General features: G+C 45.5%; 2 protein-coding genes across 2 annotated transcripts in view; one reads left to right on the top strand and one right to left on the bottom strand.

The window, feature by feature from the left end:
• Nucleotides 1-4504, bottom strand: part of ca14 (carbonic anhydrase XIV) — a 9923-nt gene extending 5419 nt beyond the window's left edge. Inside the window, exons 1-6 of the mRNA XM_056601854.1 lie at nt 4435-4504; nt 4167-4190; nt 1550-1729; nt 1081-1226; nt 189-284; nt 1-61 (exon numbers count right to left, since the gene is read on the bottom strand). The exon at nt 1-61 is cut by the window's left edge and continues 6 nt beyond it. Coding sequence (XP_056457829.1) covers nt 1-61; nt 189-284; nt 1081-1226; nt 1550-1729; nt 4167-4190; nt 4435-4504 — 577 coding nt within the window. The remainder of the gene's footprint in view (nt 62-188; nt 285-1080; nt 1227-1549; nt 1730-4166; nt 4191-4434) is intronic.
• A 5443-nt stretch (nt 4505-9947) lies between these two features.
• On the top strand, nt 9948-16471 carry LOC130391629 (circadian-associated transcriptional repressor-like). Its single transcript, XM_056601853.1, has 6 exons — nt 9948-10094; nt 11764-12133; nt 12511-12586; nt 14259-14337; nt 15505-15673; nt 15779-16471. The coding sequence occupies exons 2-6, from the start codon at nt 11792-11794 to the stop codon at nt 16469-16471; spliced, it is 1359 nt and encodes a 452-aa protein (XP_056457828.1). The 5' UTR covers nt 9948-10094; nt 11764-11791.
• Nucleotides 16472-17496: the final 1025 nt, after the last annotated feature.

Genomic DNA, 17496 nt, shown 5'->3' with positions numbered 1-17496 from the left:
GTCTAACGCGTCCCAGATAGTTGAGGATGTTATCAAATGCTTGGTTGTTCTCCGGACCTGTCTAGAAAACTGAGATATTAATAAACACTCATTACATCTCTTACCCATCCAGCCGGAGCATTGGCAATATCGAAACCAGAGCAATGTGGAGGATAATAACTGATGGCTTGGATAGGTGTCACAGTCACCTCTATGAGGATCCCCAACACAGCTAAGCCGTTCTCCTTGGTCATCGCCGTGGAGATGTTGGGGTAGAGGTCTGAATTGTAGTGGACCAGGTGGAGCTGGAGGTCAGAGGGATGGGGTTTAAGAGGGCTTCACATGGCAATAGTCAAAAGAGTGAATGAAGAAGCATGAACGAATGGAAGAGGCGAAGTATCTTCATATAGCTATCTCTTGATAATCTACAAGACTATGAAAAGAACACTGGGAAGAGAGCGGAAAAAAGGGGAGAAGAGGAGATGGAGAGAGGGAGGGGGAGAGAGAGAGAGAGACAGGGAGGGGGGGGGGACAGAGAGGGGGAGAGATGGAGGGGGAGAGACAGAGAGAGAGACAGAGAGACGGAGAGAGAGAGATGGAGGACAGGCCGCTGTTTTTGGGAGCATGCTTGGTTTGACACAGAATAAGATTAACATGTTAAATCCCAAGACCTTGAAGTATGGGCTTATTTTCACCTGGTTAGTCAACCGCAGATTACAGAGTTACTTGCGAACCAAAAAAAGGTTTAATACCATAAAACGTATAGAAACCTCTAACTTGGTTAAAGCAGTGCAGTGTTGTTCCTGCAAATGTAATAAGCAATGTACTGTATATATTTTGGAGTAATCAAGACCAACCAACACTGTTACAACAACAATTAACAATTTAAGATTTAGGTTTAGTCATTGATGGAATCAATCCTTCTTATAGTTTAGTTTTCTACAGATTGGATTGTTTTAAATCACATCAATGTTTCACATTTGTTTAATTGAACCACAATATCCTACATGCTACTAAATCCTTAACGGCACCATATAAATCCTTAGAAAGTGTTCCACATGATTCCATACTCATCTGGAGGAACCCCCGTCCCTGTGATACCTCTGCGTCTGTGCTCTCTCCGTCAATGGTGTGTTCACTGCCCCCATGGCCTGGGCCCCCGCTGCCCCAGTGTAGGTGCATCTGGGCAGCCGTGTATAGCCAGGGTAGCCCCCGTAGGCCCATCCAGTCCGGCAGCTCGATCACCACTGGGCGGGAGGAGCATTAGGAGAATCAGTAAACATGCTCATGGTTCTTAGCTGCAGAGTGGATCAGAGGGGAAAGCTGGTGGAATCTCGTTGTAAAAAAACTTTTAGAAATTGAGTATTTTGTATATTATATCATGGATATGAATATGACCCTTTTTCTTTGGTAGGAATCCAATGCCTGCTAAAAAAGACTCAAGGCGTCAAGGTGTTTAGGTGCCAGGTTACCTGTGATGGGTAAGTCCAAAGATCAAACAAACTAACTGGTTGCTTGGAAACCATCCCAGTAGGAGCAGGGGATCAGAATGGCCTCCTGATTGATATACCTGTATGTCCGTTGTTGTAGAGAGAGAAGGGCTGGTTGCCGTGCTGGCTGTAGCCCAGGGGGGTCAGCGGGCTCAGTGTAGGGTCGTGTTTGGTCTGAGACGTCACCACGTCAATAGGAGACTGAGAGTAGCCACTACACTCCGGAAAGTACGTTGACCACTGCGATTGGCCCACCAAGCCTTAAGGAAACCATGGAGGGAGATTGACAAACATTTAAGCTGACCAATCACACACTGCCGTTACGCCTCTAGTCATCCATTCATAAAATTGTATTGATTAAGAAAATAAAATCAAACTGTTGCTTCGTTACTGTTCAAATACATACCTATTTGTTATAATTATCACTACACCGGTTATTATTATTCAACAGATTAAACAGATTCAATTAAAAGTGTGTGTGTGTGTGTGTGTGTGTGTGTGTGTGTGTGTGTGTGTGTGTGTGTGTGTGTGTGTGTGTGTGTGTGTGTGTGTGTGTGTGTGTGTGTGTGTGTGTGTGTGTGTGTGGTGTGTGTGTGTGTGTGTGTGTGTGTGTGTGTGTGTGTGTGTGTGTGTGTGTGTCTATGATAGGTGTGTATGTGCGCGTGTGTGTGTGTATGATAGGTGTGTATGTGCATGGCGTTCGGAGCTTGTCCTTTTAAAGTATATTCATAGGATCTTTAGGATATTAGATGCAAACAGGTAGGCATAAAGACATAATGCGGGACAGAGTTAACCACGAAAGAAATGCCAAGTGTGTAGGGTAGGGAGAATGTTGCCCAGGCACCAGGAAGAAAAAGAGACAAAAAACAACCCAAGAAAGACAAGGTCGAAGAGAGCCTGAAGGGGAGTGCCAAACGTATGCAAGAATGAAAAGGGGATGCTAGAATGTGCATTGCAAGAAGAACTTCTGCACACCGGTGCTTACATACCAAGTATTTAGCAAGAACACACACACTTCAGACCTATGGGCTCTACTTACTGACCACTCTCACAACAGGCTTATGTGTGCATAGAGGATTATGATCATTCCTGTGAATAGGGGTAAACCATATTTTCTATATTTCCATTCCGTGCAGGAGCCTGCCTCGGAATAACCCAACAAACTGAGCTCTCTTTACCTCTGGGTTCTTCTGTCCTCTGGCAGTAGTTAAGAAACAATCCCTCTTAACAAGTTACTCTCTGATAACATACTCTGAGCTCCAGTCAATCCAGCCTCTCTCGTCGTGTCACATGAATACCCCTACATACCCTTACAGAATCACTGACACACATCTGGTTCACTTGGAATCTTTCAACCTGCCTCATTAGTCGTGATACACGCATCCACCGCAGCTTCTACCCCCTACCCCCTATGATACTCCACCACCCCAGACCCCAGCAACCCCAAACATAATCAACCTTCAAAAGTGTTTTCCTGCCTTCCCGCTGGGTTGTCATGGATGTCCCCATGGAAACCACAGGCCGCATATTCTGACCAGTATGGCTATTTCACTCTCTTAGCATGCAGTAATTCGACTGAATGGATTTATGAACAAAGCTACACAAACACTAACACATACACACACTCACCCACTCACACACACACCCAATCATGCCCATAACTTGTGCTTATGTTCATTTCAACCTCGTATTATACTGCCTAATAACATTTGCACGCCTCACCCCCCATAACTGACTGACTGTGTGTGTGTGTGCGCATGTGTGTGTGTGAGAGACGCAAGCTAGTGTCTATTATGTACTTTTCTCTCCCCTCTGAACGAATGGATGCCCATTCGTTCACATGCAGCTCCCAGCCTCCCTCCTGTGTAAACAGTGTCAGTCTTCCACTAGTTCATGTCTATAAGACTTCAGATGCTTATAAGTCTTGGTCTAAATGTTTTAGCATTATGGGACGGTTTTCTGCTGCTGTTGACCCCGGCTGGGTGATGATTTTCAATGCACATTTAGCAGAGAAGGCCCCTAAAGAAACACAGGCTCCTGGCACTGTGTGTCCCGTGAGCCAAGTGATGTCATTGTACTGAACTGAGACGGTTAGTGTGCGTGCCCGTCCGTTTCCACAATGCCACCATCCGCACAATAGGTGGCTAGTGTACATCCGTGATACAATAAACACACTGGTTATTGTGCGCTGTCACAATGCTGCTTCATCACTCCACCACACCATCTCTCACCCTCACATTTTCTTCCAGTTACACCTGCCTCATATACAAACATACACTCTCACACACACACACACACACACACACACACACACACACACACACACACACACACACACACACACACACACACACACACACACACACACACACACACATACACAAAACACGCAACCATGCACACACACAACCATGCACACACATGCCTCTCTTCATCATCTCTGCTGTGACTGGTCCTCTGTGATGCCAGCTCCACCAGCTGTAACTAATTCAGATAGAGGGAGAACAAGAGCGGAGCAGAGGAACTGGGTGGTGGGGAGCTGCTGGAGACCGGGGAAACACACCTCGGACTGTTAGCAAGTGCTTACCACGTCCTGATTGGTTCTTAAATGAACCTTGCATGTAAAATATCAAAAGCCAAGCAAGTCACTGTTTGTGTTGTGGATACTAACACAGTACGTTGATAAGATGCACTTACCGGTGTAGGTCCAGTATGTTTCCTCTGAAAGAAAATTTAAAAGAGTCAAATTAAGACAAGTACAGTCCTTTGAGTTTTTAAGAGACGATGCATCAGATTTTCTGATTTGTGATACAATCCTATTTGTAATACATTCATACTTTTAAAACCACTGAAGTTGTATCTAATACAACTTGAAGTGTTTTAATAAAACCCATGATGCTACAATGACCTCCAAAGCCCAAAATAAAGAAGGCAAATAGCTGTTGAATTAGTTTAAAGATCTTACCGGCCGCTGGCACTACAATCCATCGGCTAAGGAGCACCGTTAGAGGGAAAAACAGAGCCACCCAGTCCATGTTAGCCCTCCTCACCCATACACAATGATAAAGGAAAGTGGTGAACACAAGGTCCAAATCCCCGTTAGTTAGAGCGAGAGGGGGGGGGGGGGGGGGGGGGGGGGGGAGAGCGAGAGAGAGAGAGAGAGAGAGAGAGAGGGGGGGGGGGGAGAGAGAGAGAGAGAGAGAGGGGGGGGGGGGGGGGGGAGAGAGAGAGAGAGAGAGAGAGAGAGAGAGAGAGAGAGAGAGAGAGAGAGCGAGAGAGAGAGAGAGAGAGAGAGAGAGAGAGAGAGAGAGAGAGAGAGAGAGAGAGAGAGAGAGAGAGAGAGAGCTAGAGAGAGAGAGAGAGAGAGAGGGGGGGGGGGGGGGGGGGGGAGAGGGGAGAGAGAGAGAGAGAGAGATGAGAGAGAGAGAGAGAGAGAGAGAGAGAGAGAAAGAGAGAGAGAGAGAGAGAGAGAGAGAGGAGGTCAGTGGAGTGAGAGAGAGACTGAGAGGCACTGGAATACATTCGGAATCCACCTGCTCCACTTTGGTCCGAGGGTGGAATGACACAGAACCAGTTCCCAGGGAAAAGAGGAATGAATAAATGGAGAGCGGGGAAAGAGAGAACTATGTAATGAGATGTTAAAGTTAAAGGAGTGAGTGGGAATGGTTCCCATGTTATTTTCTGATGGCGGTGTTAACAAAACAGAGGGGGAAGCTTAGGGGCTCATAGAGGGGCTCGGATCAGGGGACGGCCAGAGGAATAGCCTAATGAGGGAGAAAGAGACTCTTCATTCAATAATTTACCTCTTATTATTCCAAACTGTGTTACTTTTGTTCATTTCAAATGTAAAATTGCGAGTGTATAAGGGTTTGGTTTTCTAACAGTCTGAGGGAATTACATAATGCTAGTGTACGCATAGATTGATTTCACATAAATAAGGTGAACATTTCACCGAATCTACCTTCTGTGTAATATATTTGGGAAGTAACCTGTATGTTGTTGTTCTGATGTTGACCACAAGAGGGAGTAGTTATCCCATGAGATATTACTGATACCAACTACCCTACCGCCATTGCCTGGACAGATACATTCGGCATCTATCATATAATGATCATAATCATAATAATATGCCCGTTATGGTGTTTCGTGTATACGGCAGATTAAAATATTATTCGAAGTTTTATTGAAAGTTTAAAGCACAGTAGCCTAAATTATTAAATAGGCCCGCATTGTATTACATTACCATAAACTCCGGTCATCTTTGGGTCAATAATTCCTAGATCGTGTGGAGGCCAATGTATAATGTCTGTATTCGATATTAGGATTTCATAGACGAGCTGAAGCTTTTGCAATACATTTACAATGTCAATGAACTTCCTTTCAATTAACCCATTTATTTTGAATGTGAAGTGCAATATTTTGCAACAGTCTGCCGAATGTCGAATTTCAATTGGTCGCCAGCTATTGTCGGGGGCGTGGCATAACACAATTCCCTCTTGGCTATTGGTCTAATTATTGCAGTGGGTGTAGTCATTTGGTTTCATTCACAAATATCCACCGGAACACCGCTTCGTGCAGAACAAATGCTCCTGCTACTACTACTCTGAATAACACATGCCGACATATTGAGAACCAATGTGACAAGGAAATACCATGTGCATACCAGACTGCAAGAACACACTTATGATATGTTTTGTATTCTCAATAAACCTATAGGCCTATTTAACAAGGTGAGCACATTTCGATCACGAAATCTCTTTTTCGAGGAGGTCCTGGCCCAGACCGCAGCAATATAGTCAAACAACATAGCTAATCTGTCTGCAAGAGGTTCTAGGCTGCAGGGGCAGATCACTTAGATGCTGAGCGACGGCTGGTGGTCGATAATGCCGTAGCAAATCCAAACCAAAACCCGTTTATTGATTATTAATATTGAGATGAATTTATCATTGAATTGACATCTGAATCGTTGGCCACTTCACAAACACGCCCCCATATGTGTTTCCCGTGGCATCGAGTAATGCGAAATACTATAGTCTATATATTTCATATCCTATAGACTCTAGGCTATATGATCAGTCGTATGCACCGGTTCGCATAGGGGTACTTCTATCAGATGATACGACAATGCCTTCTGCACACGCAATTAAAATTAATTAAATGAAAAGACGAAACACTAGATAACATCAGAAAATCGATTGTTTGCTAGGCGGTCTTAAGTTGAACGTTAAGCGCAGGGACTTGCGTGTGTGTTCAACAACATTGTGTAATAATACGTTTGTAGAGTTATAATAAAAACCATCATCTGCTGTCTTGTTGGTTCAAAACAATAAACCTGGGGTGCAGCGCTTGCTTTAATGAAAGGTTTCCCACAGAGGCTGAATGGATCTCCTGTCCCACAGCGAGACCAGGTTCCGAGTCTACTGTCCCAGACTGGACCCTGAGGAGGACCTGCTGGCCGGTGGACAATTCTTACGATGTTAGAGAAGCAAGAGTCTAACGCCTCTAATTAAGAATCTGTAAATCCTCCCTGAGTAAGGATTTATTAATGTCAAACTAATGAGAAACAGTCATCCATTCCAATATTCCCTCCGCAGTGAAGGCTGATTCGAGTTCAGCAGGAGAGGCGACTTCTACGTCCACACACATTTTTAGAAAAATAAGAGAAAGTCATGCGTCCTCTAATTTAATGATGTACAAAGACAAGAAAAGCTCTGTTTCTGATTGGTGTTGTTTCGGGTCATCTACAAAGACTGACCGAGTTCTGGACCTTGTGACCTCATACCTACATTGTAATGCAGTGGGGTAAAACTGTTTTTTAGTAGGTGATTTATTGTTTATTGTTTTATAGTAATTTCCAACATGGAACCTCATTCTCCCGGTGACATGTAGCAGACAACAAGTAGTAGGCTACCGTGTCCCCGAGTACGCTATGTGTGTGTGTTTTTCCACTCAACTAAAAGGCTTGGCTGGATGAAAGCGTTTGAAACCTGAGATGATCCCTGAACCCAATAAGAGAATGAGAAGAACTCTGTTTAAAAGAGGACCTCACCTCAGGTGTAGGCTGTCGTCCGTCCAGGCTTACCAACCGTACAGGTTGGTCAGCCTGTACGTTAGGCCTACAGGCTATAGGCCCTACACTAACAGCTTGGACAATATTACCCATTATTTTATAAATACTACACAATTGGTACATCTCTCAACTAAACATGTCATGTAGATCAGAATAAATCATGTGTTTTTGGTTGGAAATACTCCATACTCCATACCAATTCACCATTTAGAGATGTGGTCCTACACAACCTAAACGTTGATGGACCGTAGTCTAATCTTTGTTTTATTTAAGAAATAAATCCCATTGACTCGTAGTCCTACCACCAGTTGTAACAAAAAACACATTTAAATGAGCATTTGATTTGGATTATTTTGCTGTTAAAATAGGAACTCAAGTGACATTCACAACAACAATCGCGTTAAACATGTTTCTAAGTTATTCCCCTTCTTCAACCGATATATGCCTATAGACCTATTCTCATTTGGTGCATGACTGGTATCCCATAGGCTTATAGCAGGAGTATTTTTAGCACTGTCAATACATTGCAGGATGGAAAAGATAGCTGGATGGAGAAAAACACCACTATAGGTCCGGGGTTGGGGAATTAGTGTATGGGGGGATGGTTGGCGCAGGAGGAGGTGGGGGTGGTCTCCGGTGCACCCGTGAACCCAGAGGAGGTTCAACGAGTTCGTGTGTTGCCGTGGAATGCCTGGAGGGAAGTGCCTATCCTCTTGACTTAGTTCACCTTACCTAAGGCCTTAACAAACACAAACTGGTGTAGGTGGTTTACTATTACCATTGGTTAGCCATGATGTTTTTGTTTTGCAGCAAAACACACATGGACAAAACGTTGACTGAGTAGTTCATATCTAGGCTATAGGCTACTATAATATAACTACTACCTTGGTCGAAGGCAGAAATGCGCTGTAGGTCAGACTAGGACACTGCATGTTGTGTGTATGTTGCGGGGGCAGGGCGTTGGGTTCATGTGTTCATGCTGCATGGGGGTAGGGAACACTCGACTGACTGACTGCATGCAGGAGGGAGAAGAGCTTACCCTTAATATAATATAGGACCAGTACAACTAAACACATGTCATGTTTTGCAATTAAGGTATCAATGCGATGATAAAAAAGCAACCTGCCCTTGCCTCACATGGCTATACGTTTTGCGGAGTTGCAACCAGGAGGATAACCTATGGCCTAGTCGGTCTTGGGAGTTCAGTGGGTTTACACTGCAGGTCACTGCCCTTGAATGTTAAGAATGGTGGAGTCTTTTGGATGACGACAAAGAGTATTTGAACAAAAACAGGGTTGACATTTTGTCAAGTCTGGTTCTGTTTTGGCAAAAGCCTTATTTGGCCTAAAAAATATTTTAGCCTACTAGACATTGGAACAATATGTAGGCCTAAACTATGTATATCATTTGAAACAATATTAAATTGGAACTTCAATATAGGCTACGTATAGTGAATATGTTTATGTATGTATATATATATATATATATATACATGTATACTCACACACACACACACACGTACACAGGTGCTATGAGCATTAAAGCCATTGCCAGTATCAATATAAAACCATTCAGAATAATCATGAGCTTTATTTCAAAGAATCGTCGATATGTTATGGTTGTATTTGATAAATATATGCAGATGTTATGTTCCGTTTAATAATAAAGAATAAGAAATAATTCACACATGCAGATTACACACACACAAACACGCACGCACACACGCACACACGCACACACACGCACACACACACACACACACACACACACACACACACACACATACACACACACACACACACACACACACACACACACACACACACACACACACACACACACACACACACACACACACACACATATATATACATATATATATATAAACATACATAGATTCAATGTGAATTATATGGCATTCATATGAACACAAGCAAACGCAAATTATGCAATCTATCTATATCATACAAGCTCGATATATTCGGTCTATTGCGTAATCTGCCTTTGTTTGTGTTCATGTTGATGTAATATAATTCACACAGAATCAAACAACGTAATGTTTTTCTGGGCGGGGGGAGGGGGGGGGGGGGGGGGGGACATGTTTATATATTTCTGCTCGGCTCCGAGTTGTAGCGCGTGCGTATGTTTACACCGACTCTACTCTGCCAACCCCGGCGAGACATGAGTGGGCCGGGCCCTGAGTGTCTGGGAAACCCTCCAATCACTGGTCGGTGCAGCAATCACTGGTCGGGAGGACTTAACCAATGGCATTCGCAAAGGAGATACGTACAGCCAATGAAATGACACGACTCACGCGCACAGATTGTGGGCACGTGGATCCGTGCACATGTTGACACTCGTAAAACCGTGCAGAGAAAGCACGAGCATAGACTGGACCAATGAGAGAGCAGTGTGCGTCGGCGAGCGGAGACAGGACAGTGAGCGCTCCGGCCGCAGCGGAGTGGAATCTTTTGAAATTGGAACACACTAACCCTCCGTTTACATTTTACCTGGCTGCCGGGGCTTCGGCACCGACTTATTTCGCCTTATAGCAGGTAAGAGTTTGTACATTTTGTTTCCATTCTGGTTTATGATTGTTGTATTGAGGATCTAGGTTGAGAGCATAGTCATTTCCGTCCCGGTATTCTGTGTGTCCGCTCCGGTAGCGTTATGTGTTGTATTGGTATGTTAAGATATACGTTCGTTCGTTCGTTTGTATTGCTTTTAATGTAACGTTATTATTGTTTTACGATAGCATTGTGAAGTTAATACACAGCAATTACAATATTCGTTATAACAGGTTTGCCCTTATATATATATATATATATATATATATATATATATATATATATATATATATATATATATATATATATATATATATATATATATATATATATATATATAGGCCCTATATATACCAATGCAACACATTTGTTTGTTGAAAAAAAACAACTAAAATATATAATGTTTAATAGGCCATTTGAGGAAATGCATGCCGATAAGCCATATTTTTTAGTTTTCATATAGGCCTATATGGGAGGCAGGCATTACCAAAATACGAGCCGCAGACTTCCACTCATTCCGCTGTGTAAACCAGACACTGCCTCCCCCTAATTTGGGCTGTGCCCACGTGACGAGAGGAGGAGAGTCGGACCATTAGCCACTCAGGGTTTTTCACAATGTTGCACCGACTCTGGCAACCGACTCTGATTTGAAAAATAAAATAGCGCAGTAAAGTGGGGTTCACTGTGTAAAAATAATAACATTTCGATTTACAAAATGCAATATCCGATGCCTTAATTATTTTTTGCATGTATGCGTTCAATGTATGTTATAGATGATGCTTTCGCTAAGACACCGCTTAGCCAAGTTGACCCTGGAACTGTAGACACTTAACTCATTCCTTGAGAGAGAGAGAGAGAGAGAGAGAGAGAGAGAGAGAGAGAGAGAGAGAGAGAGAGAGAGAGAGAGAGAGAGAGAGAGAGAGAGAGAGAGAGAGAGAGAGAGAGAGACAGAGAGACAGAGAGACAGAGAGAGAGAGGTCTTTAAAAAGGTAAATTTTCCCCTAGAAAACCTTTATGAAATTTACGATTTCCCTGGCAAGGATGTCCTCCCGAATATCAGGAAGAACAAAAGTAGGGAGAAAGTGAGAAGGAGCAACTGCCAGAGCGTAGAGAGGGAGGTTACTGTGTGTCGAATCAAGTGGGATGGATAGAGAGAGCTAGACAGGGGGGAGGAGCCACAGACTGCTGGAGGCAGAGGCTAGAGAGACCGTCTCTGCTTGGCTTGCCCAAGCAGCCCTCCCTCCCACCTCCCATTTGACTCACTCTCTCGTCTCCACTCCTCAAGGAGACATGCCCTAGCATTGTGTGTGCATGTACTAATCCACCCCCGGCACTACTAGCCCCACTCTACCACACCATGCTAACTAGGACACTGATGCTCCTACCATTTTGAAATGGGGTTATTGTTATCTCCTTTTAGGAGGACAGTTTGATACACATACATAGGGCGATAGGAACACAAGGCTGCCCCTCTTATGTTATCATTTTTCTAGACCCTCCTCTTCCGCTTATCTTCCTCTGGTTCTGCTCTTCCTGTTTTGCCCAATCACGTGCCTCCCTGCTCTAATCTTGGCTCATGATATGTTGGCACTCAATCAATGTTCAGAACCAAAAACAACAATTCATTCCCTGATGTGTGTCCCTCTCCTCCCTGAAGACCTCCCTGCTCCTTCCCTCGGCCAGCCATGCAGTCCCAGGGCAGCACCTCGTCCCAGCCCTCCTTCGACTCCCTGAGCTCCAGCGACAGCCTCCTGCAGAGCGACTCGGAGCAGGCGGAGGACGACGAGAGCGTGTTCCTGGCGGGCGGCTCCCCCTCCGTCATCATGGATGGCGGGGGCCCTGGCAGCGGCGGTGGAGGCGGAGGCTTGGTGCGGGCCGGTGGGTCAGACAGCCCCGGGTCCCGGTGGACAGACAAGGAGGAGGAGGAGGAGGAGGAGGACAGGAGGTCGGCCGGTGGGAGGCCCGGTGCCGCGGACGGAGTCGCCCAGAGGCCCAAGTCCCAGGGAGACCTGCTCTTCGCCAAGAAGGTGAGCGCAGGCAGGGCGGCTGGGCTCCTCTGCACATGTGGTGGAGCGCTCGGATGGAGAGAATGACATTGCAGATGTTGATGGGAGTTTGTTAAAGAGGGATGGAGAGTTTGTGTGTGTGTGTGTGTGTGTGTGTGTGTGTGTGTGTGTGTGTGTGTGTGTGTGTGTGTGTGTGTGTGTGTGTGTGTGTGTGTGTGTGTGTGTGTGTGTGTGTGTGTGTGTGTGTGTGTGTGGGGGGGGGGGGGGGGGGGGGTTCATTCAGAGTAAGAAGAGCTCTCTGAACTCAGTGGTAATCCATCTTCCTCTCTCTTTTACTCCCTCTCTGTCTCTCTCTCCTGCTCTCCCCCTCTGTTCCCCCCCACCACCCCCCCCCCCAGTGTGCTGAGCTGCAGGGATTCGTCAACCCCTTGTTGGAGCTGCTGACCGGACTGAAGAGGGGACGCTTTGAGCGTGGTAAGCAAAGGCCCTCCACCTGACTTTACTCTTGTATGCATTAGGGGGAGTGGCGGTGGGTCAATAGAGGGTGCTAAGGCACCGCCCCTCCGTGAAATATTCACTTTAATATATCTGCTAACTATGAATCAACTATTATAAATACGACATAAATCAACAAAAAATTACATAGCGTTTATCCTCGTTCAATTGTGTGATAGACCATACTTGCCAATGTCAGCAACCATTTAAATGTGTCTGAACGTCAATGATTTGGGCTAGGCTAGTTATTGATCTTTCAAAATATAGCCCTCCTCAAAGTCAGGGGCGCCGGCCACGTTGAAGTCAACGTAAGCTTGCAAACTTTCGCCCTCGGGTCGCACCAGTGTGCGCCGCAGGCCAATGGTGTCACTTTTCTTTTTTGTTATCACAATATGATTGGACAATTCAGCGAATCAATCAAATAGGCTACCTCCCTCAGCAGCATTCGCACAACATGACTACATGTAGAGAATAAATAGATCGCTAACTAGCAGAGAGTTGTAAGCACTTTCCACCCATTTCAGGGGAGGAATTGGAATCCCCAAGCGATGTTATACTTAAAAGGATCAAGTAAGTTACATATTAATTTAGTTTTTCGGCCTGTAGCATATAAACAAAGTAAAGCAACTGTTTCATATTTCTAACTGCATTTGAAGTAGACATTGAGACTCACAAAAAATGGAAGCTATAAGACAATTATCACGATTTGTATCAATATCAGAATAACAGCAATGGGTCAAATAGCAATGGCTGGTGGAATGGCCATAAAGTAGGTCTGTATATGCAATGTAAGCTTGTCCAGGCCCTGCAAGTCAGGATGTAGGCTAGGACTCTGAATGAATAGTAGGTAGTAGGTAATAGGTAGTGGCCATCCCCAAAATGCACCAGAATACAGGAAATCAAATCTACCAAATTCAAATTTTTATGGGGGGGGGCCCACAGACCTCCCGTCTATTACTGCGCCCCACCAACTTTTTTGATCACCAGTCGCCATTGATTATGGGTAATATAGCTAATGAATCACATACAAACAAACACACACACACACACACACACACACACACACACACACACACACACACACACACACGCACGCACACACACACACACACACACACACACACACACACACACACACACACACACACACACACCACACACACACACACACACACACACACACACACACACACACACACACACACACACACACACACACACACACACACACACACGGCCGTCATCGTGATTATCATCTCACCCCAGGATTTTTTGCAGGGGAAAGTTGCATGTCGTTTCTAACATGCGTGTGTATGTGGCATGTTGGACACCACAACATTAGTGAGTCTTGAGTCTACACCAGCAGTAATCTGCCGTATTGACCCGGCATATCGACGCGCTCCCGGTGCAGTGTGTGAGCCATGTGGAGGAACGCAGCAGGGCCGTGGCTGCTTCATGAACATTCCCACAGGGCCAACTGATATGGAAGTTGCATGCAGTGTGAAATGCTCATCGTTTTTTTTGTGTGTGACAGGAAAACACAACTGCGGTCCCCGTCTGCATCACGCCTTCTCAGTGTGTGTGTGTTAGAGGGACATGTATCTTCCAGGTTCCATGCTCTGACTGGAGGTTGTGTTTTTTTGATTGACAGGCCTGACTGGCTTCCAGCAGAGCGTTGCCGTGGACAGGATCCAGCGGATTGTGGGAGTGTTGCAGAGACCCAGTTGCGGGTAAGGATCCCTCTCGTGAAACAAAAAAAAAGACAGACCCCCTGGATTGGAGTAGGGGAGCAGGGGAGGAGACGCCGTGATGGTTTCAATCGTATTGAACCACGACTGTTTTTAGTAGACAACTGTCAGTTCACTTCGGGTCCATGTCATTTCTCTGACGCTCCATTGCTCCGACCTCTCGGTCGTATACGGACTCCTCGAACGGCGGTCGGAGCAGCTCCTCCAAGAGTCTGCATACGTCAACAATCCCTTTCTCCTCCATGTTGCGTTTCAATCTGGACTTCAGAGAGTCAAAGCCAAAGTTCCTTTCCCCCAATTCCTTCTCCACCATGGCCGAGATAACCCCAACCACGAGTCTTTAGGCCTACTTGTTGCTGAAGTACCAGGGAGTCGGAGAACCCGACGCAGTCTTTAAGATTCATAATATCAGAGAATATCCCCGTCAGTTCGGCCGAGGCGCAATGAATGAATAAAGATCGTAAAAAAACATTTAATTTGACAGATGTGGCAGAAGTTACTACTTTACAACCTCGTTGATGACCAACATTTAGAAAGACATGTACTTTTAATTGTTGTGTTACACCTTTCCTTCTGTCGGCTCCAAGACCGTAGTCGAGGAGCACAGGAGAGACGTTCCCTCCAGGGCCTATGTTCTCTCGGGGTACCTTGACTTTGACCGGCAGTGGGTCTGCTTATAGGTCGGAATGAAGCGGCCACCGATTGGCTGGGTACTTTGTTCGTAGTTCAACTAACTTACAACGCAACTATTGTCGCTATCAAAATCCGATTCCAATCGAATTGACCTTATACATGCACACTTAATGCGACTATCAATCGAATAATCTAGGGGTCTTAATCCGACTATGAGTAACCCGATTCGATTCGATTTTAGTCCGACTGAGGTGTATACATGCATCTTAATAATCCAATCATAGTCTGACTAAGCCTATAATTCGATTTTCTTGAGTGTCATGTCAACGCACTGCTTGTTTCATGTTTTATTAAGCGCCGGCCAAGCTAGGTAGTGTTAGCACCTCCATCAGATTAACAAGCAGCCCTAGGGCCTGCGCCAGAATCATGAGGCTGATTACGTGTGTTCCTCTTGTGCTCCAAACAAACCTCACTCTATCCATCCCTCACCTTCTCCTGCCTAATGTGTTCCTGCAGGGAGAAGTACCTGAGCACCCTGCTCCAGGTGGAGATGATGCTAAAGCTGTGGTTCCCCCACGTCACCCCCAGCAGCAGCCCGGCCTCCTCCACCCCTCCCCCCACCCTCAGTTTCACACGCTCCATCCCGCCTCACAAACACAAGGATCAGTCGCATATCCCTGTCAAGGTGAGCGCAAGCAAGAGAAATTGGGTTGTCCTGCACTCTTCAGAATGTGTCCCTGAGAGGTCAGGTATCCGGAACTCATGCTCTACTCTTTGACTTGATTTCCAGAAGCGCAGGCTCAGTTGGACCGACACCGAGTCACCCTCCCCCTCCCCGGTGGCTGTCAAACGCCCTTGCATCACCACCAACGACAACACAGAGAGAAAAAAACACCAAGTGGACAGCCTGCCCTCGCTGCCGCTGTCAGACCCGACCCCGACCCCGGAGGAGGCACACAGAGACCAGGTGGAGCGGTCGAAGGGAAAGGGCAGCGGGAATAAAGGCAAGCCACCCAACTGCAGTACGGGCCAATCCTCAGAGCCAAGCCTGACATGGGTCCACGTCGCCCCGATCCTGTCCCCATCAACGCATAAGAGCCAAGCACTTTCCACAGCAGCAGCAGCGGTAGGGACGGCAGCAAGTGATATTACAAACGAGCTGGCAGCTGTTTTTCCCGCTCCCATTAGCCCGGGCAGTACTGTGATGCAGGATAGCTCAGTGACCTCCACCACGCCCCACAAGCACCACCAAACTGATCTAAAGATGCCAACCAGCTGCCAAAGCCCACCTGCCGCCGGTCAGCAGACTAAGGGCACAGCCTTGAAGACCTGTCAAAGGGAAACCCCGCCTCCGCCTGTCCCGCCCCCCACCCCCATCGCGGCTTTGCCCTGCCCCCTTAGAGACCTGATGCCCCCAGATTTCACGGAGAACCCACACACTCAGGCTTTGCTTCACAATGCAGAGCCTAAAGCCGCTGTGTGATTGGGGAGTGGTTGAAGACGATGTTTGAAATGACAGACATTTCTTCCTGTCCAGACCAGAATCTGAACTCTAAAGCATTTCTATGTACTTCAAATCTATCAATCACTTGTGCGATATCGGCCTGATGTTTGCATTTGACTTACAATCAAAATTATTTGCACAAATAGTTGGATTTTGAGAGGGAAAGGAGACTGACACCCAAAGGTTATTAACAAACTATGGATCTTGCAATGATAAATTGGTGAAATTACTTTGATATTCGTTTTGAGGTGAAAGTCTAAATAGTAATAATGTGTACAAAAGGAGGTTAAGAAGTCAAAGAAGACGGGATATTTGAATTTAGAAGAATATACTATTGGAGTCAGTGGAATCATGGTGTTCAGATCCTGTGAAGACCTAACAAACTTGTGGGTCAATGGAAAATTTCAAACATTTTAAATTGTTTACCACAATATATTCTACCTACTTCCAGGGAAGATTTAATCTAGAAATGGTTTCTGTATGGAGTTACTTTTCTTCTTTGAGCAGAACATCTAGTAAAGTAGTTGAATATATTGTCATCTCCTGAATGTTATCCACGTACTTTGACTGAGAGAGAGCAAAAATTTTCCATCACAGCGATCACAAGGCTCAGACCTTTAGTGTCAAGTGGTTGGTTTTGGTGGAACTCCTAATTGTGTTTGGATGTGCGGACTGGTATTTAGCCGTGCTGGGATCCAGAGGAATGTGTGGTCCAGTCTGATCTTAGGGAGAACAGAAACATAAAACAAAACCACTGAAAGTCAGTTAATTTATTCATGTGATGATCTAACACTGCATATATTTATTGTCTGTATATATTTATTTGGCAGCTGAATAACGCCTGCTGTGTGATAAAGCACAGCTTGGCCTTACATTTGAACGCAAAAGGTGAACGAAAAAATGCTGTGTCCTCATTGGTGACTTTTTAATCGATATCACGAGGTTAAGAAAAAACGGAGGTCTAACGATTGGCATACTGTGCCTTTACCAAAAAAGAAGGATGC

This window comes from Gadus chalcogrammus, chromosome 11 (assembly GCF_026213295.1).
Source record: "Gadus chalcogrammus isolate NIFS_2021 chromosome 11, NIFS_Gcha_1.0, whole genome shotgun sequence".
Lineage (NCBI taxonomy): Eukaryota > Metazoa > Chordata > Actinopteri > Gadiformes > Gadidae > Gadus > Gadus chalcogrammus.
Note: the sequence above shows the minus strand (reverse complement) of the source record. Positions and strands in the feature narration are given on the sequence as shown.

Excerpts from the sequence above, each read along its gene's own strand:
- LOC130391629 (XM_056601853.1), top strand. The coding sequence starts at position 11,792 with ATGCAGTCCCAGGGCAGCACCTCGTCCCAGCCCTCCTTCGACTCCCTG. Across the intron at positions 12,587-14,258 it reads GAGGGGACGCTTTGAGCGTG|GCCTGACTGGCTTCCAGCAG; the intron begins GTAAGCAAAGGC and ends TTTGATTGACAG. Across the intron at positions 15,674-15,778 it reads AGTCGCATATCCCTGTCAAG|AAGCGCAGGCTCAGTTGGAC; the intron begins GTGAGCGCAAGC and ends CTTGATTTCCAG.